The sequence below is a fragment of the Pristiophorus japonicus genome, chromosome 21 (assembly GCF_044704955.1).
Source record: "Pristiophorus japonicus isolate sPriJap1 chromosome 21, sPriJap1.hap1, whole genome shotgun sequence".
In the NCBI taxonomy this organism is placed as follows: Eukaryota; Metazoa; Chordata; class Chondrichthyes; family Pristiophoridae; genus Pristiophorus; species Pristiophorus japonicus.
Genome location: NC_091997.1, coordinates 69,355,893 through 69,376,648, shown reverse-complemented (window position 1 = coordinate 69,376,648; position 20,756 = coordinate 69,355,893). Strand labels below are relative to the sequence as shown.

Genomic DNA, 20,756 nt, shown 5'->3' with positions numbered 1-20,756 from the left:
CCCGGTCTGGCCGATATGTTCCACAACAATGTGGTTAACTTAACTGTCTATTGCGGTTCAAGCAGGCGGCTCACCATCACCTTCTCCAGGTCAATTAGCGATGGGCAATAAATGCCGGCCATGCCAGCGACGCCCACATCCTAAGAACGGATAAAAAAATGAAATAAGAAGAGAAAGGCTGTCATTATAAAGCGTTCGGAGATGAGAGACATCATAAGAACATAAGAAATAGGAGCAGGAGTAGGCCATACGGCCCCTCGAGCCTGCTCCGCCATTTAATATGATCATGGCTGATCCGATCATGGACTCAGCTCCACTTCCCTGCCCGCTCCCCATAACCCCTTATCGGTTAAGAAACTGTCTATCTCTGTCTTAAATTTATTCAGTCCCAGCTTCCACAGCTCTCTGAGGCAGCGAATTCCACAGATTTACAACCCTCTGAGAGAAGAAATTTCTCCTCATCTCAGTTTTAAATGGGCGGCCCCTTATTCTAAGATCATGCCCTCTAGTTCTAGTCTCCCCCATCAGTGGAAATATCCTCTCTGCATCCACCTTGTCAAGCCCCCTCATAATCTTATACGTTTCGATAAGATCACCTCTCATTCTTCTGAGTTCCAATGAGTAGAGGCCCAACCTTCTCAACCTTTCCTCATAAGTCAACCCCCTCGTCTCTGGAATCAACCGAGTGAACCTTCTCTGAACTGCCTCCAAAGCAAGTATGTCCTTTCGTAAATATGGAAACCAAAACTGCACGCAGTATTCCAGATGTGGTCTCACCAATATCCTGTATAACTGTAGCAAGACTTCCCTGCTTTTATACTCCATCCCCTTTGCAATAAAGGCCAAGATTCCATTGGCCTTCCTGATCACTTGCTGTACCTGCATACTATCCTTTTGTGTTTCATGCACAAGTACCCCCAGGTCTCTCTGTACTGCAGCACTTTGCAATCTTTCTCCATTTAAATAATAACTTGCTCTTTGAGGTAACAAGATATGCTCTGATACATTCTCTGAGAGCCCGAGGATGCAAGTGAGTTTACACGAGCCACAGGGTGAATTCCCTCCCGATTCAGTGTACTATTGACTCTTAACAAAACCCTTCATCATTTTGAACCCCTCTCTTAAATCACACCACGACCCTCCCTGCTCGAAGCAGAACAATCCCCGTGTACAACACGCACAACGGAAAAAAGAGGGAGCTGGTAATTGTTGCTGAGCTCCTGCGATCTGTATCGCTCCTCGGTCCGATAAGCCTGATGTGCCTTTTGACTCTTTCAGCTTACGTCCTGCCGGTTAAGCTGGAGATGGAGATGGTGATCCAGCAGTACGAGAGAGCCAAACAGGTCCGTGAGGAGCAGCTGGAGCGACTGACACAGATCTGTCAGGAGCAAGCGGTGAGTGCGCCAACAGGGAGAACTTGCATTTATATAGCGCCTTTGGCCAGCTCAGGACGTCCCAAAGCGCATCACAGCCAACAAAGAACTTTATGGAAGTACAGTCACTGTTGTAATGTAGGAAACGCGGCAGACAATTTGCGCACAGCAAGCTCCACCATAGAAACATAGAAAATAGGTGCAGGAGTAGGCCATTCGGCCCTTCGAGCCTGCACCACCATTCAATAAGATCATGGCTGAACATGCAACTTCAGTAGCTCCACGTTCCCCTCCAAGTCACACACACCATCCTGACTTGGAAATATATCGGCCGTTCCTTCATCGTCGCTGGGTCACAATCCTGGAACTCCCTCCCTAACAGCACTGTGGGAGCACCCTCACCACACGGGACTGCAGCGGTTCAAGAAGGCGGCTCACCACCACCTTCTCAAGGGGCAATTAGGGATGGGCAATAAATGCCAGCGATGCCCACATCCTGGGAACAAATTTAAAAAATAATTTGGTAAGCAAGGGTATTAAGGGTTACCGAAACAAGGCGGCAAATGGAGTTGAGATACAGATCAACCATGAAAAGGAAAAGAAAGAAAGAAAGACTTGAATTTATATAGCACCTTTCACGACCCCAGGATGTCCCAAAATGCCCCTTTACAATGAAGTACTTGTTGGAAGTGAAGTTAATGTTGTAATGTAGGAAACGCGGCAGACAATTTGCGCACAGCAAGCTCCCACAAACAACGATGAGACAGTGACCAGCAATGCTCCCTGTGAGCCATGCAGTCACACAGGTCCTGCATAGTCAGCGGGCCTGCTTTTAAATTGGAAAAAAACCGTGCATGCGCAGAATTCTGAATGGGCTGCGCCGCCCCAAAAAATTACAGGGAACTTTGGTGACCAGATAACCTGTTATTTCGTGATGTAGATTGGCCAGGACACCAGGGATAACGCCACTGCTCTTCTTCAAAATAGTGCCGTGGGATTTTTTACATCCACCTGAGAGAGCAGACGGGGCCTCGGTTTAACATCTCATCTGAAAGACGTCACCTCCGACAGTGCAGCATTCCCTCAGCACTGCAGCCGTGATTTTTGTGCTCAAGTCTCTGGAGTGGGACTTGAACCCACAACTTTCTGACTCAGAGATGAGAGAGAGAGAGAGAGAGAGAGAGCTGGCCACTGAGCCACAGCTAACTCCTTCCACAGTGTAGATTGTCAGAGGGAAGCAAAAGACCAAGCGAGAGGACTTGCACTGTCTTGAGTTTGCGGGAAAGGCTGAGATAAAATCGGAACCTTTAATTAAATGCAGACTTGTCACGGGGAAGAGGATGGATAATCTATTTAGGGTTGGAACTTGAATCTCTCTGCCCTGATCTGACAGGGTGAGCCAGCAGTAATATAAAGTGACAGTGCACTGATAAGCCATCCCATCGGATATCACCGTTTGCTATTCAGAGGCTGTTGAGAGTGTGTGGCTCCTGTGTGTGTTCAATATACGGCCTGTCAAAATGCTCCATCACACAAGCCTGATGTACCATAATGCTTCACTTCACATCACTGGTCAGTGATTTAGGGTTAGAGTTTGGGTTGGGCAGTGATAGTGATAAATGCATCGCTGTTGTGTCATATTTTTTATGACGTTAACATGTCCCAAATGCTTGAACTGTATAAAACACTAGTCAGGCCACAGCTAGAATACTGCGTGCAGTTCTGGTCACCGCATTCCAGGAAAGATGTGATTGCATGAGAGAGGGTATAGAGGAGATTTACGAGGATGTTGCCAGGACTGGAAAATTTTAGCTATGAGGAAAGATTGGATAGGTTGGGCTTGTTTTCTTTGGAGCAGAGGAGGCTGAGGGGAGACCTGATTGAGGTGTGTAAAATTATATGGGACTTAGATAGAGTGGATAGGAAGGACCTATTTCCCTTAGCAGAGGGGTCAACAACCAGGGGGCATAGATTTAAAGTAATTGGGGGGAGGTTTAGAGGGAATTTGAGGGGAAATATTTTCACCCAGAGGGCAGTGGGGGTCTGGAACTCACTGCCTGAAAGGGTGGTAGAGGCAGAAACCCTCACTACATTTAAAAAGTACTTGGATGTGCACTTGAAGTGCCGTAACCTACAGGGCTACGGACCCGGAGCTGGAAAGTGGGATTAGGCTGGGTAGCTCTTGGTCGGCCGGCGCGGACACGATGGGCCGAAATGGCCTCCTTCCGTGCTGTAAATTTCTATGACTCTACGAAATGGTGAAATCCAAAACACATATAGAGTTTACAGATTCTCGGAGGCTGAGTGGTATAACGTTACTCAATGGTAACAATAAAACCTTCTGCCGATTTAATGGTGGAAAATAATAACTAAGTAATTTGGTGTGACTGTTAGTGATTGTCTGGTGCAACGCTCCCTCTAATTTGTTTTTGTCGTGCGCAGTCGTTATAAATTGCACGCGCAGTATCTCTACCAGCGGCCATAGCTGGTGGGCGTCTAGCATGGGACCTCGCTTTCGTCCGCACACCTTAGCGTGAACATTGGTCCGGTGTGATTGTGTGTCAGTCTGGTGGAGTTGTGCGCACTGTAGTGTCAGTCTGGTGGAGTTGTGCACACTGTAGTGTCAGTCTGGTGGAGTTGTGCACACTGTAGTGTCAGTCTGATGGAGTTGTGAGCACTGTAGTGTCAGTCTGGTGGAGTTGTGCGCACTGTAGTGTCAGTCTGGTGGAGTTGTGCGCACTGTAGTGTCAGTCTGGTGGAGTTGTGCACACTGTAGTGTCAGTCTGGTGGAGTTGTGCACACTGTAGTGTCAGTCTGGTGGAAGGGTGTGCCAATGTCAGCTGTGGCTTTAATGGGCAGCATTCTCTCACTTCCAAGTCAGAAGGTTGTGGGTTCAAATCCCACTCCGGGGTCTGGAGCACAAAAAATCCAGGCTGACACTCCCAGTGCAGTGCTGAGGGAGTGCCGCACTGTCGGATGTGCCGTCTTTTGGATGAGACGTTAAACCGAGGCCTCGTGTGGATGTAAAAGATCCCACAGCACTATTTCGAAGAAGAGCAGGGAAGTTCTCTCTGTTGTCCTGGCCAATATTTACCCCTCAATCAACATAATAAAAGAACAGATTTTCCGGTCATTATCACTTTATGTTTGTGGGAGCTTGCTGTGCGCAAATGAGCTGCCACGTTTCCCACATTACAACAGTGACTACACTCCAAACTCACTTCATTGGTGCTTAAGGATGTCCCGAGGTCGGGAAAGGCGCTAAAGAAATGTACGTCTTTAATGTTATCAAATAAAGTTGAAACAAGAAGCAAGTGGCCTCATTGCAATAATCCTCAACAGACCAGATACATAAAAACATCCCTAACTTAGGTTTCGACAGCTACCCACCCGTTATATGTAAATTGTTAATTGGAATATTTAAATAAAAGCTGTTTTGTTGGGGAGAATGAATAAGGAAGGGGTGAAGTTAGACGTTAATTGGAATCACACTACATTTCCCCAGTCACTCATAAATCCAGGAGAAGCGTATCGAAATGTTCAGGTTAAAGATTTTTAATTAAAAAGAAATATTAAGATGTTAATCATATCGGCAAATTGATCAGGAAATGGGAACAGGCAGAGACAGGGGAAGGAGAGAGAGAGAGCAGAAAGCAGCTATTTCAAACAGCTGTCTGTCTTTGTCGCTTCGGTTACTATCCTGGACTTGCTCAGAGCAGCTCAGCTCTGTCCCAGCCCACGACCCCTCTCCCCGCTGTTCAACGATAGAGACCGTTAACAAAGCCAAGAGCAAGACAACGCCCTTAGACCCAGAGTATCTCAACCCCCACCCCCGCCCTTTATATTCTAACTGTCCCCCACCCAGCATCCAATGGCATCTTGAATGAGGAGACTTTCATTTGTACAGCGCTTTTCCTCAGCCTCAGGACATCACAAAGCACTTTACAGCCAATTAAGTACTTTTGGAGTGTAGTCACTGTTGTAATGTGGGAAACGCAGCAGCCAATTTGCGCACAGCAAGCTCCCACAAACAGCAATGTGATAATGACCAGATAATCTGTTTTAGTGATGTTGATTGAGGGATAAATATTGGCCCCAGGACACCGGGGAGAACTCCCCTGCTCTTCTTTCAAATAGTGGCCGTGGGATCTTTTACATCCACCTGAGAGAGCAGACGGGGCTTCGGTTTAACGTCCCATCTGAAAGACGGCACCTCCAACAGTGCGGCACTCCCTCAGCACTGCCCCTCCGACAGTGCGGCGCTCCCTCAGTACTGACCCTCTGACATTGCGGCGCTCCCTCAGCACTGCCCCTCCGACAGTGCGGCGCTCCCTCAGCACTGCCCCTCCGATAGTGCGGCGCTCCCTCAGCACTACCCCTCCGACAGTGCGCCGCTCCCTCAGCACTGCCCCTCCGACAGTGCGGCGCTCCCTCAGCACTGCCCCTCCGACAGTGCGGCGCTCCCTCAGCACTGCCCCTCCGACAGTGCGGCGCTCCCTCAGCACTGCCGCTCCGACAGTGCGGCGCTCCCTCAGCACTGTCCCTCCGACAGTGCAGCATTCCCTCAGCACTGCCCCTCCAACAGTGCAGCACTCCCTCAACACTGCACTGGGAGTGTCAGCCTGGATTTTAATGCTCAAGTCTCTGGAGTGGGGCTCGAACTCTCCATCACAAGAGTGCCATGAGCTGTGCCAAGCTGGTGGCGATACACTCCGTACAGTGAGGGTATACCAGGCGTGGTTTGGTCGGCACTAAATGGAACTAAATAGGAAATAAAATCAGAAATGACGAGAAAAGCACAGCGGGTGAATCAGTCTGAAGGAGAGCAAGTGCAGGGGGATCTAATCGAGGTGTTCCAGATGATCAAAGGAGTTGATATTGTATTTGGAGAGAAATGATTTCCTCTGGTGGGGGAGGGAGTCCAGAACAAGGGGGCATCACCTTAAAATTCGAGCCAGGCCGTTCATCGGAAAGACGGCATCTCCAACAGTGCAGCACTCCCTCAGCACTGCACTGGGAGTGTCAGCCTGGAATCTGGAACTCTCCCCCAAAAATCTGTTGAGGCCGAGGGTGGGTGGGTGGGAGGCGGAGGAGAGTGGGGGCAATTGAACATTCCAAAACTGAGCATGATAGACTTTTGTCAGGTAAGGGTATTAAGGGTCACAGAACCATGGCGGGTAAATGGAGCTCCTCTAATTCTGCCCTCCTGAGCATTCCTGATTATAATCGCTCCACCATCGGTGGTCGTGCCTTCAGTTGCCTGGGCCCCAAGCTCTGGAACTCCCTCCCTAAACCTCTCCGCCTCTCTGCCTCGCTTTCCTCCTTCAAGACACTCTTTAAAACCTCCCTCTTTGACCAACCTGCCCTAATTTCTCCTTATGCGGCTCGGTGTCAGATTTTATCTCATAACACTCCTGTGAAGCGCCTTGGGACGTTTCACTACGTTAAAGGCGCTATAGAAATCCAAGTTGTTGTTGTTGTTGTTCTTAAGATACAGATCAGACGTGATCTAACTGAATGGCGGAACAGGCTCGAATGGCCTCCTCCTGTCCCTGTGCTAAACGCCACTTCCAGCTGCTGACATGCTGAGCAATGAGAAATGGAATCCCATTACATGGATTGCCATGCTGAATTTATATTTCTGGATGAGCCTTTAACGTAGGAAATATCGCGGGATGCTTTAATCGTGTGAGTCAGGAAAGACTTCAGACATATTTGCGAGAAGGCTCCAGGGCTAAATTGCGCAGTGCCGCGCCCGTTTATTTAGGCGCGAGGCAGCCACGCAAGGATCTGAAACGGGGTCCGAGATGCTCAATGGGCAGTGTGCCGGACGCCATCTTGGTAAAGGACCAAGCCTGAAGCAGGCGGAGGCTCATTTGCATATGCAAATAAGGGACCGAACGCCTGCTTGTGGCAGACAAATAAAAAAAGGCAAATACTGACCACGATCACCGCCACTCCTGGTCCCGAGACCTCTGTCCTTCGAACTCCCGACCCTGACCTCCAGGACTCTTCAGGGCTGCTGGCCGAGGGTCGTGCGGCTCTTTGTCGGCCGGTGCGGACACGGTGGACCGAAATAGCCTCCTTCTGTGCTGTAAATTTCTATATTTCTATTTCTATGACCACCTCCCCCCCCCCCGAAAAAAAACAGCACTCCCGACTCCCCCCCAGCGGCACTCCCGAGGCCTGCGCTCACCCCCACTGAACCCACTGATCGCAGACTCCAAGGCCCACCCGTTCCTCCTTCAGGCGCCCCCCCCCCCCACCACCACATCCGTGATCTAACCCCATCACAGATTGGAGCACTGACCCGCCCGAGGGCTCCACACGCAACCCCCTCTACGTTAGGGTGAGGTCGGAGGCCCACGTGCCTGGGCCCCTCGGGCCTCACCCTTTGAGCGAGGGGCTATTATCGCTCCTGAATTTACCCCCCACCTACATCTTTTCAAATTGTCTGGGTTCATTTAAATCCGCATTGACTGGAGGCTTGAATGATCAAAATCAAGGAATAAAGCTCTGGTGTGGTTAACAAGACTTGACTATTCCAACGCACTCCTGGCTGGCCTCCCACATTCTACCCTACATAAACTTGAGGTGATCCAAAACTCGGCTGCCCCGTATCCCAACTCACGGCAAGTCCCGCTCACCCATCACCCCCTGTGCTCGCTGACCTACATTGGCTCCCGATTAAGCGACGCCTCGATTTCAAAATTCTCATCCTTATTTTCAAACCCCTCCATGGCCCTCGCCCCCCTCCCTATCTCTGTAATCTCCTCCAAACCCACAATCCCCCCCACCCCACCCCGAGATGTCTGCGCTCCTCTAATTCTGCCCTCCTGAGCATCCCTGATTATAATCACTCAACCATCGGTGGCCGTGCCTTCTGTTGCCTGGGCCCTAAGCTGTGGAACTCCCTCCCTAAACCTCTCCACCTCTCTTTCCTCCTTCAAGATGCTCCTTAAAACCTACCTCTTTGACCGAGTATTTTGGTCACCTGCGCTAATCTCTACTTATGCGGCTCGGTGTCAAATTTTTAATCTCATAACACTCCTGTGAAATGCCTTGGGATGTTTCACTACGTTAAAGGCGCTATATAAATACAAGTTGTTGTTGTTTTTGTTACTCACTGATGTGGGTGTGAGTCCCTTGGAAAGTCTAACAGGGTAGTTAGTGATCCAGCGCGGCTATAAAAACACACTTAGACAATGTTACTGCTGCAACACCTCAGTTTGCATGTTCTGGGCCAGCAGCCAATTCGAGCACATGTACATACACTTATACACATGTCTAAGTGTCTAGCTGCTCACTCAATCCACTTTGTTCTGATGAATATACCCGACAGTGATTACAGCCTAATTTACACTCATCCATGCTCCCCTACACCACCCCGTCAAACTCGTGACATCATTATCATAGGCAGTCCCTCGGAATCGAGGAAGACTTGCTTCCACTCTAAAAATGAGCCCTTAGGTGGCTGACCAGTCCAATACGAGAGCCACAGTCCCTGTCACAGGTGGGACAGACAGTCGTTGAGGGAAGGGGAAGGTGGGACTGGTTTGCCGCACACTCTCTCCGCTGCCTGCACTTGATTTCTGCATGCTTGCAGCGACGAGACTCGAGGTGCTCAGCGCCCTCCCAGATGCACTTCCTCTACTTAGGGCGGTCTTTGGCCAGGGTCCCAGGTGTTGGTGGGGATGTTGCACTTTATCAGGGAAGCTTTGAGGGTGTCCCTGTAACGTTTCCTCTGCCCACCTTTGGCTCGCTTGCCATGAAGGAGTTCCGAGTAGAGCGCTTGCTTTGGGAGCCTCGTGTCTGGCATGCGGTCAATGTGGCCTGCCCAGCCGAGCTGATCGAGTGTGGTCAGTGCTTCAATGCTGGGAATGTTGGCCTGGTCGTTGGTGCATCTGTTCTCCCAGGGAATTTGCAGGATCTTGCGGAGGCATCGTTGGTGGTATTTCTCCAGCGACTTGAGGTGTCTACTGTGCGTGGTCCATGTCTCTGAGCCATACAGGAGGGCCGGTATTACTACAGCTCTGTAGACCATGAAGGTGACACACCGCCCTTCAACACCAGGATTGAATGCGGACCTTGCTGCCACAGGGAATAGTTGAGGCGAATAGTGTAAATGCATTTAGGGGGAGGCTAGACAAGTGCATGAGAAAGGAATGGAAGGATATGGTGATGGGGTGAGACGAAGAGGAGTGGGAGGAGACTGGTGCGGAGCATAAACACCGGCACAGACTTGTTGGACTGAATGGCCTGTTTCTGAGCTGTACATTCTGTGTATGATAAGCTGGTGTTGTCGCCACTTCATCACAACTCATGGACTTTTGTAACTGTATTTTTAATGGCGAAACCCAAGCAAAGGGCTCTTGCCCATGGGAACGGTAGCACAGCGGTTATGTTACAGGATTTGTGTTCCAGAGGCCTGGACTAATGATCTGGAGAACTGGGAATTTGAATTCAGTTAATAAGTAAATCTGGACTAAACGCTAGCTCCAGTAATGGGATAATCATAAAAACTCAACTGGTTCACTAATGTCCCTTTAGGGAAATCTGTCACCCTTACCCGGTCTGGCCTATATGTGACTCCTGACCCACAACGATGTGGTTGACTCTTAACCTGCCCTGTGAAATGGCCCAGCAAGACACTCAGTTAAGGGTGATTAGGGATGGGCAATAAATACCGGCCTTGCCAGCGACACCCACATCCCGTGAACGGATAAACTAACATTGGGCAGGAAAGCAGCAAGGCTGGAGAGAGAAGGAAATCAAGAGGGTACTGGTCAGGAGACAACCCACAGCCTGTAGGCCATAAGTCAAAGGGGAGGGCCGAGGGGGGGAGGAGGCTCAGGGACCTCATTGCTTTGAGAACCTGGGCTAGAATGAGTCAGGGCAGAGGCCCTTGCGACGACTGCAGATCCCATCCATGATAACACGGAGAAGGTTAAGGGGAGATTTAATAGAGGTGTTCAAAATTGTGATGGGGTTTTGATAGAGTAAATGAGGAGAAGCTGTTTCCATTGGCAAGGTGGGTTGGTAACCAGAGGGACACAGATTTAAGGTAAAGGAACCGGGGGGTGGGGGGGTGTGGGAGATGAGCAGAATTAATTTTACGCAGCGAGCTGTTGGGATCTGGAATGCGTTACCTGAAAGGGAGGTGGAAGCAGATTCAATAGTAACTTTCAAATGGGATAAATACTTGAAAAATGTGCAGGACTATGGGGAAAGAGCAGGGGGAGTAGGACCAATTGGATCGCTTGCTCAAAGAGCTAACACAGGCACGATGGGCTGAATGGCCTCCTCCTGTGCTCTACGTTTCCTCTCAGGATGCGGGTGATGCTGACAAGCCCTCGTGTATTGCCCATGAGGACATTAAGAGCAGGGTGGCTCTGAAGTCAGGTATAGGCCAGACCAGGTAGATGTTGCAGCGTCCCTTTACCTGAAGGGGATCAGTGAACCAGTTGGGTGTTTATGACTATCTGCCGCCTTTCACGATCATTTTATCGAGTGCCAGAACACGGTCCTCCTGCCACAGGTCCTCGTAGTGTCCTCTGTGGCTCAGTGGGCAGCGCTCTCGTCTCTGAGTCGGAAAGTCGTGGGTTCAAGTCCCACTCCAGAGATTTGAGCACATAAATCTAGGCTGACACTCCAGTGCAGTACTGAGAGAGCGCCGCACTGTCAGAGGTGCCGTCTTTCAGATGAGACGTTAAACCGAGGCCCTGTCTGCCCTCTCAGGCGAATGTAAAAGATCCCATGGCACTATTTCGAAGAAGAGCAGGGGAGTTATCCCCGGTGTCCTGGGGCCAATATTTATCCCTCAATCAAAGAAACAGATTATCTGGTCATTATCACATTGCTGTTTGTGGGAGCTTGCTGTGTGCAAATTGGCTGCTGCGTTTCCTACATTACAACAGTGACTACACTCCAAAAAGTACTTCATTGGTTGTAAAGCGCTTTGAGACTTCCGGTGGTCATGAAAGGCGCTATATAAATGCAAGCTATCAATCTCTGATTTAAAATTCACTGTTGTAATGTGGGAAGCGCAGCAGTCAACTTGCGCACAGCAAGCTCCCACAAACAGCAGCTAACCAAAGGTATTAACGGAGACGGGGCCAAAGGCGGGTGGATGGAGTTGGGTCGCAGATCGGCTGTGATCTCATTGAATGGCGGCACAGGCTCGAGGGGCTGAACGGCCTCCTCCTGTTCCTATCATCCTACGGGAAGAACTCTCACCTCCGCAATCTCAGGACGTCCCAAAGCCCTTTACAGCCGGTGAATCACGTCTGGAAGTGTAGTTAGTCCCTGTTACAATGCAGGGAAAACCGCGGCAACCAATCCGCACACAGCAAGATCCCACAAACATTCAACTTTGGCACATTTACAAAATAAATATTGTGCAATTTTTGAAACTTTTAAAAACAATACCCCGAAACGATGCACTTAACGCACATCACATGCGCCTTAAAAAAAACATGCACTTTTTGTACAATGTTATCAATCATTTTAAATTTTGTAAAAAAAAAATACCCTCTTACTTTGAGCAATCCAATACAAAACAAGCTTTTTTTGATCACAAATAGACAAGCACCATGAGATCAACGACCAGGTATTCTGTTTTTAATGATGTCGATTGAGAGATTAAATATTGGCCAGGGTCGGGTAAGTAGGGAAAAGGGAAACAGTTTAAGGAACAGTCGGGTGGTGTGATGGCAGAGAGAACGCTAGGGGTTGCCTGGGGGCATGAGTTGCGATAGGCTGAATGGCCTCCATAGTCCATGTCCATCTTGTGATTTCGAAACAAACATTCGATTTAAAAGCGCATGGGTCCTGAACCTTACACCGGATATAATTACACAAGTTTTTTTATTACAGTAAAAAAAAAACAGGAACAACTAGGAATCTTTAAAATCAGCTTAAAAAGCTTGCAAAGTCATAAAAATCCATTCGAACAATATAAATCCCACTGCCCTGTTTGACCATAAGTTCTCGACCTGGTGCAGTTGCTGTACCACCACAGCCGGACAGCAGAGGGCAGCAGCTCACGCCAGTAGATTAACACTGGACTGTGACCCAGCAGTGCCTCCAGCTTCAATAGCAGCTCTGCTTTTTTTTGAGTTGCCCTGTCACATCCTAATACACTGTGGAATTTGATTTATCGATCAGCTACGTGTCTGGCACACTCAGAAATCCATCACTACAGGCCCACTGTAAAGTGTACATCCTTTCCACCCCCCCCCCCATGTGACTAAGCCCAGGGAACTGAGGCACATTTGGCAGTGGACAAGGTTGAGGGACCACCTTCATACTCCCCCCCCCCCCCCACACCCCTCCGCAAAGTGTACACATAAGAACATAAGAAATAGGAGCAGGAATCGGCCATTTGGTCCCTCGAGCCTGCTCCGCCATTCAGTAAGATCAAGGCTGATCCTATCATGGACTCGTCTCCACTTCCCTGCCCGCTCCCCATAACCCTCAACTCCCCTGTAGTTCAAAGATCTGTCTATCGCCACCTTGAATATATTCAATGACTCAGCCTCCACAGCTATCTGGGGAAAGAGAATTCCACAGATTCACGACCCTCTGAGAGAAGAAATTCCTCCTCATCTCCGTTTTAAATGGGCGACCCCTTATTCTGAAACTATGACCCCCTAGTTCTAGATTCCCCCACGAGGGGAAACATCCTCCCAGCATCTACCCTGTCAAGCCTCCTCAGAATCTTAAAAGTTTCAGTAAGATCCCCTCTCTTCTTCTGAACTCGAATGAGTATAGGCCCAACCTGCTCAACCTTTCTTCATAAGACAACCCCCTCATCTCAAGAATCAACCTTGTGAACCTTCTCTGAACTGCCTCCAATGCAAGTATAGCCCTCCTTAAATACTGATACCAAAACTGTATGCAGTACTCCAGGTGTGGCCTCACCAATACCCTGTACAGTTGTAGCAAGATTTCCCTACTTTTATACTCTATCCCACTTGCAATAAAGGCCAACATTCCATTTACCTTCCTGATCACTTGGATTACTGCTGGAGCTTAAACCACACAGCTCTCTCCCCGTGCGCTGGGCCAATATTTATTCCTCAACCAACATCACTAAATAAAAACCAATCAGCTGGCCATTATCACATTGCTGTGTGTGGGAGCTTGCTGTGCACAAATTGGGTGCTGCGTTTCCAACATTACAACAGTGACTGCACTTCATAACACTACCTCATTGGCTGTGAAGCACTTTGCGACGTCCTGAGGTTGGAGAAGGTGCTATATAGATGCAATTTCTTTTCTTTCTAATCCGCTTCGGTCCCAGACAGATTTCACCCCCCCCTCACCCCGTGCCCCCAGAGTGCTGCCTGTCCCAACCGCTCCACAGCAATATCAGAGGACGATCTTTCAGCTGCTCCACCCCAGTTTGTGGAACTCTCTTCCCAAAGTGTACTGTGTGCACCTGTGAGGATGCTCACAGGTTTGTTGAGCTGGTGACCTGAAGAGTTGACATGGCACCCATCCTGGGCCATCGAGTCGCTAAAAACGGCACTGGGCACTGACTCCGTTAGGTGTGTCGAGGAGGCTCAAGCACGTGGGGCGATCCCATCCGAACTGACCCCCGTCCGGACGGAATTCCTCATCGGTGCCAAGCCCCGAAACCTCCCTCAGGTGCCGGCGCCTCACAACTTGAGCCTCCTCCGGGAAATTCCCTCCGTGCCTTTCAGTTCTGCGCGGAGGGGTTTCCTGTACGTGTTGCTCCTGCACACTCTCCATCCTCGTCTGCCGTCCGGACACGCCATGGCGCACCATCTTGCTGTCCGGAGGAGGCGGGTGTCCCCGATGGAGGGCACTCTACGTGGGAGTCCTCCCTTTATTTATTGGGGACTTGGCCTGGAGGGTGGTGCACGGAGCAGTCCCATGCAACAAATTTTTAAGTCGGTTCACGGACTCCCAGGCCGCCAGCAATTTCTGCGGTCTGGAAGAGTCCGTGTTCCATGTTTTTATAGAATGTGCGAGGTTGCAGCCTCTGTTCCATTATTTAAAGAGGCTGCTCCTCAATTTCTGGTTGCAATTCAGTCCCACACTCCCGATCTTTGGGCACCCTGTGCGGAGGGGAGCGGGTAGGTCCGAGGGCCTCCTCGTAGGACTGCTCCTGGGCACGGCCAAGGGGGCCATCAGCCGGTCCAGGCAGCGGGCGGTCGAGGGGGTCGTTCAGCCCGAGTGCCTGCCTCTCTTCTGCGCTTACATCCGAGCCAGGGTGTCCCTGGAGATGGAGCACGCGATGTTCACCGGTACGCTCGCGGCCTTCCGCGAGAGGTGGGCGTCGGAGGGACTGGAGTGCATCATCACCCCCGGCAATCAAATTTTAATTTGATTTAAGCTTACTGACAAAAGTTTAATTTGATTAATGTGTCGGTTTTAGTGCACACCCGCCCCGCCCCCCTTTTAATCAGGGACACTTGTATTAATGTTTGCAAAAAAATAGTTGTAGAGCTGTTGAATTGAGAGTGGCTTAGCCAGTCACGTGATGTTCATAAGACTCAATAAAACCCCAGCCAGTTGGGTTCGGGGGATGAGGCAGGTGGTTGTCAGCCTGGTGGATGAAATGGTAATGTGTAGTGTGATTGTTAAACCTTTGCTAATAAACCAACTGGTTCTTAATAGCAATGTGTTGCTATGGATTCTTAAGCAAGAACCCATTGCACAAACCATGTCACCAACCAACACTCTCTCTACCTTCAAAAGTCTCCTGCAAATATATCTGGTGAAAAGGCTTCTATATAAACATTTTCTCTCTGCAAGTATCGCCCGTGGTAACGTGTCTTTGCAATTTGTTCCCGGTGTGCAGTTTGAGATCAGGCAGCTGAGGGCCCACCTTGCCCAACAGGACCTCGACCTCGCTGCCGAACGGGAGGCCGCGATGCAGATGCACCACGTCTGGGAGAAGCAGAGCAACAAGTTTCAAGTGGTCGATGGGTCAACCACGGGAGTGTCCGATGACGAAAGCCATGACAGCATCATCAACGCGCGGCAAACCCAAAGTAAGGCACCGTTCAAGTGATTTATTAACCTGTGCTCGCTGACCCACATTGCCTCCCAGTCCCACTCACCCATCATCATCATCATAGGCGGTCCCTCGAACGATGATGACTTGCTTCCACACCAAAAGGGATGAGCTCACAAATGTTTCCATGAAGGACCCGATGTTCCAGTCCTGAACTCCAGGGGTGGAAGGTGCCTGTGCGAGAATTTTTTTTAACATGTGGTGACCGTTGCACAGCAGCCACCACACGGGCTTGACAGAGCTAGGTCTTGGTCCAGTGACAAGGGTTAACTAAGATGACTGGAGACCTGCTCTGCTGCACGGACCTAGTGCGCACACATATCGCAGTGTGGGCTGGGCCCGTGCTGCCCCTGGGCCCCTCGCCTCTTCTGGGCCCCGTACCCTCATTTGCCGCACCTCCGCTATGACCCATCACCCATCACCCTCTATGCTCGCTGACCTACATTGGTCCCGGTTAAGCAACGCCTCGATTTCAATATTCTCATCCTCGTTTTCAAATCCCTCCATGGCCCTTGCCCCTCCCCTATATCTGTAATCTCCTCCAGCCCCACAACGCCTCCCCCCCCCCCTCCACCGAGATGTCTGCGCTCCTCTAATTCTGCCCTCCTGAGCATCCCTGATTATAATCGCTCAACCATCGGTGGCCATGCCTTCTGTTGCCTGGGCCCCAAGCTCTGGAATTCCCTGCCTAAACCTCTCCGCCTCTCTACCCCTCTTTCCTCCTTACAGACGCTCCTTAAAACCTACCTCTTTGACCAATCTTTTGGTCCACTTGCCCTAATTTCTACTTACGCGGCTCAGTGTCAAAGTTTTATCGCATAATACTCCTGTGAAGCGCCTTGGGACGTCTCACTACGTTAAAGGCGCTATATAAATATAAGTTGTTGTTGTTCATTTTTTTTTCAACGAAACATTACGAAAGCACATGTCCAGGACACCATCGAGATTGGAAGGGGAGGGAAGAGAAGCTGAGGTGAATGAGGACATATTGAGTTATCTACTGCCTGCAATCCTTGGGCCTTTCAAGCCCCAAGTTGGATTTTGGAAGTGTAAAGCTTGTAGTAGGAAGAGAAGACTGAGGAAATGGTGGAGCTCCACAATTTAGAAGTTTGAAGTAATCAATTAGAACAGGAGATAGTCCGTGATCTACAGGCTCATGTATTTTACAGGTCTTGTGAACCTTTCCCTTTGTTACAAGTTGCAATATTACAGGCCATCGGACCAATGGGAATATTGCAAACAGTTCATCTTATCCTTGGAAAATCACAGATCACCTAACCACTGGGGACATTACAGACCATTTCAGCACGAGGGATATTACAGCCCATCTCACCACTGGAAATATTACAGTCCAATGTACACTAGTGTACCCCGAAATCCTGCATCATCTTATTCATTATTCATATATCCTTAAAATTAACATTGTTGGAAAAGTCCAAACCCTTTAATTACAGACTACACGATGCTCCGAGTTTGATTAGAATGACTGTGTGTCACAACAGCAGAATGCTGAACTGGAATGTAAAAGTGTGTAAGGGGCACAATTAACATTCAGAAATACAGGTTTTGAGTATTTGTGTAAGCAGAGCTTTTAAAGAAAGACTTGCATTTATATAACATCTTTCACGACCACCGGGTATCTCAAAGCGCTTTACAGCAAATGAAGTACTTTTGGAGAGTAATCACTGTTGTAATGTGGGAAATGCGGCAGCCAACTTGCACACAGCAAGCTCCCACACACAGCAATGTGATAATGACCCAGATAAACAGTTTTTGTAATGTTGATTGAGGGTTAAGTATTGGCTAGGACACCAGGGATAACTCCTATGCTCTTCTTCAAAATAGTGACATGGGATCTTTTACGTCCACCTGAGAGAGCAGACGGGGCCTCGGTTTAACGTCCCATCCAAAAGACAGCACCTCCGACAGTGCGGCACTCCAATGGAGTGTCAGCTTACATTTATGTGTTCAAGTTCCTGGAGTGGGACTATGAACTCATATTCTTCTGACTCAGAGGTGAGTGTGCTGCCCACTGAGCCACAGCTGACACTATTACACCTCTACAGAGCTGATAGCCAAGTGATCTGCTTTGCTGCTAAAACAGTTGTTAAACTTTCTAAAGCTTGATCCAGAACACTGAGACCTCGGACTAGATTTTCTGACGATGGGGTTATCACACAAACGTACTTTGGAAGATTACAACTGTCCATTGAACCAATGGATGGAAGATTGTGGGCAATGGGTCTGAGTGTTTCCAATGTTCATTCCATGGGAGCACTCACCATGTGCCAGATACAGCTACCATTTCAGCATGTGGAGCACAGTGGTAGGTATTGAAATGCCACTGTAGGAACTCAACACAGCGGCAGTCACCCATCAGGGACAATAAAGCTCTTACTTCAGGACCTCGGACAGCAAACCAGACTTGACTATTCCAACGCACTCCTGGCCGGCCTCCCACATTCTACCCTTCGTAAATTAGAGGTGATCTAAAATTCAGCTGCCCGTGTCCTAACTTGCATCAAGTCCCGCTCACCCATCACCCCCTGTGCTCACTGACCTACAATGGCTTCCGGTTAAGCAACGCCTCGATTTCAAAATTCTCATCTTTACTTTCAAATCCCTCCATAGCCTCACTCCTATCTCTGTAATCACCTTCAGCCCCACAATCCCCCTGAGATGTCTGCGTTCCTCTAATTCTGCCCTCTTGAGCATCCCTGATTATAATCGCTCCACCATCGGTGGCCGTGCCTTCTGTTGCCTGGGTCCGAAGCTCTGGAACTCCCTGCTAAACCTCTCCACCTCGCTACCTCTCTTTCCTCCTTAAAATATACCTCTTTGACCAAGCTTTTGGGCAATGTCGCATAATACTCCTGTGAAGTGCCTTGGGATGTTTCCCTATGTTAAAGGCGCTATATAAATACAAGTTGTGGTTGTTGAATACCTGGTGTCAGTGCCAGCCACCTTATTTTTTTTTAAATTCGTTCTCGGGATGTGAGCATCGCTGGTATTTGTTGCCCATCCCAAATCACCCCTTCAGAAAGTGGTGGTGAATGGCCTTCTTGAACCGCTGCAGTCAAGAGTCAACCACATTGCTGTGGGTCTGGAGTCACATAACGGCCAGACCAGGTAAGGGTGGCAGATTTCCTTCCCTAAAGGACATTAGTGAATCGGATGAGTTTTTAACGACAAACTGTTTACAATATACATAGATGACCTGGAAGAGGGGACAAAGTGTAGTGTAACAAAATTTGCAGATGACACAAAGATTAGTGGGAAATCAGGTTGTGTAGAGGACACAGAGAGGCTGCAAAGAGATTTAGATAGGTTAAGCGAATGGGCTCAGGTTTGGCAGATGGAATACAATGTCGGAAAATGTGAGGTCATCCACCTTGGGAAAAAAAACAGTAAAAGGGAATATTATTTAAATGGGGAGAAATTACCTGGGGGTCCTTGTGCATGAATCCCAAAAAGTTAGTTTGCAGGTGCAGCAGGTAATCAGGAAGGCAAATGGAATGTTGGCCTTCATTGCGAGAGGGATGGAGTACAAAAGCAGGGAGGTCCTGCTGCAACTGTATAGGGTGAGGCCGCACCTGGAGTACTGCGTGCAGTTTTGGTCACCTTACTTAAGGAAGGATATACTAGCTTTGGAGGGGGTACAGAGACAATTCACTAGGCTGATTCCGGAGATGAGGGGGTTACCTTATGATGATAGATTGAGTAGACTGGGTCTTTACTCGTTGGAGTTCAGAAGGATGAGGGGTGATCTTATAGAAACATTTAAGATAATGAAAGGGATAGACAAGATAGAGGCAGAGAGGTTGTTTCCACTGGTCGCGGAGACTAGAACTAGGGGGCACAGCCTCAAAATACGGGGGAGCCAATTTAAAACTGAGTTGAGAAGGAATTTCTTCTCCCAGAGGGTTGTGAATCTGTGGAATTCTCTGCCCAAGGAAGCAGTTGAGGCTAGCTCATTGAATGTATTCAAATCACAAATAGATAGATTTTTAACCAATAAGTGAATTAAGGGTTATGGGGAGCGGGCGGGTAAGTGGAGCTGAGTCCACGGCCAGATCAGCCATGATCTTGTTGAATGGCGGAGCAGGCTCGAGGGGCTAGATGGCCTACTCCTGTTCCTAATTCTTATGTTATTTTCTCCAGATTACTAATCCAGTGATATAACCACTATGCTACTGTATCCCTAATGTACCACACTGATACCAGGCATGCTGTATATCAGTGGCCATTGCTAGTAAGACAACATGGAGGGTGTGGCCTTGGATTGCAGTTAAACAGTCAACGGAAGATTGGAAGTAACTCACTTTGAGATATGTTTTTTTGACATTAAAGACACGACATAAATACAAATGACTGTTGTTCTGATCAGATTGTTCTTCATCGGTCCTTGTTCCTCTCATTCCCAGACATCTTATAAATTTCCCAACAATGCTCCCAATGTTCTCAATACCCCCAACTCCAGTGACACTTCCACCCCGCAAACACATAACACAGACTGCGATAGTTCACCTCACGATCATGATTCAAGATGATTTGCGGCTGTAATGTGTTTGCTTCATGGGTTCTTTGCTTAAGAATTCATAGCAACACGTTGCTATTAAGAACTAGTTGGTTCATTAACAAAGGTTTAACAATCACACTACACATTACCAGTTCAGCTACGAGGCTCACAACTGCATACCTCATCGTGGATCCCCCAAACCCAACTGGCTGGGGTTTTATTGAGTCTTGTGAACATCACGTGACCGCCTAAGCCACTCACAATGCAACAGCTCTACAACTCTTTTGAGGAGTACAAATAAACATTAGATCAAGTGCCCCCCGATCTGGGGGACACTCCAGACACTTATAACTGGCAACAGCTCTACAAACCTGTGAGCATGCTCACAGGTGCATACATTACACCAACCTTTTAGTGTACTCCCCCACTACGTGTTGTTCTATTTAGTTTCTCATTGAGGACCCCAAGTGAAAGACAGGACCCACAGTATAATAATAATTTTTATTTATATAGCGCCTTTAACGTAGTAAAACGTCCCGAGGCGCTTCACAACAGTGTTACAGACAAACAGATAAATTTGACACCAAGTTGCAGAAGAAATTAAGGCAGATGATCAAAAGCTTGTTTAACGAGGTAGGTTTTAACGAGCGTCTTAAGGAGGAAAGAGAGGTAGAGAGTATAGAGTATAGAGCACCAATGTGGAAAAGGAGTAGACGAGGAGAACCAGATTATCCAATAAGAAGTGGATAGGTAATTGTGTGCTTGGTTTAAAAAGCTGAGGCAGTAGCGATTGAGGGAGATAGCGTCACGGTTATGT

General features: G+C 48.7%; 1 protein-coding gene across 1 annotated transcript in view; it reads left to right on the top strand.

The window, feature by feature from the left end:
* Window positions 1–20,756, top strand: part of tmem266 (transmembrane protein 266) — a 113,945-nt gene that overhangs the window by 77,365 nt on the left and 15,824 nt on the right. The window contains exons 7-8 of the mRNA XM_070864116.1: window positions 1,279–1,394; window positions 15,205–15,397. Coding sequence (XP_070720217.1) covers window positions 1,279–1,394; window positions 15,205–15,397 — 309 coding nt within the window. The remainder of the gene's footprint in view (window positions 1–1,278; window positions 1,395–15,204; window positions 15,398–20,756) is intronic.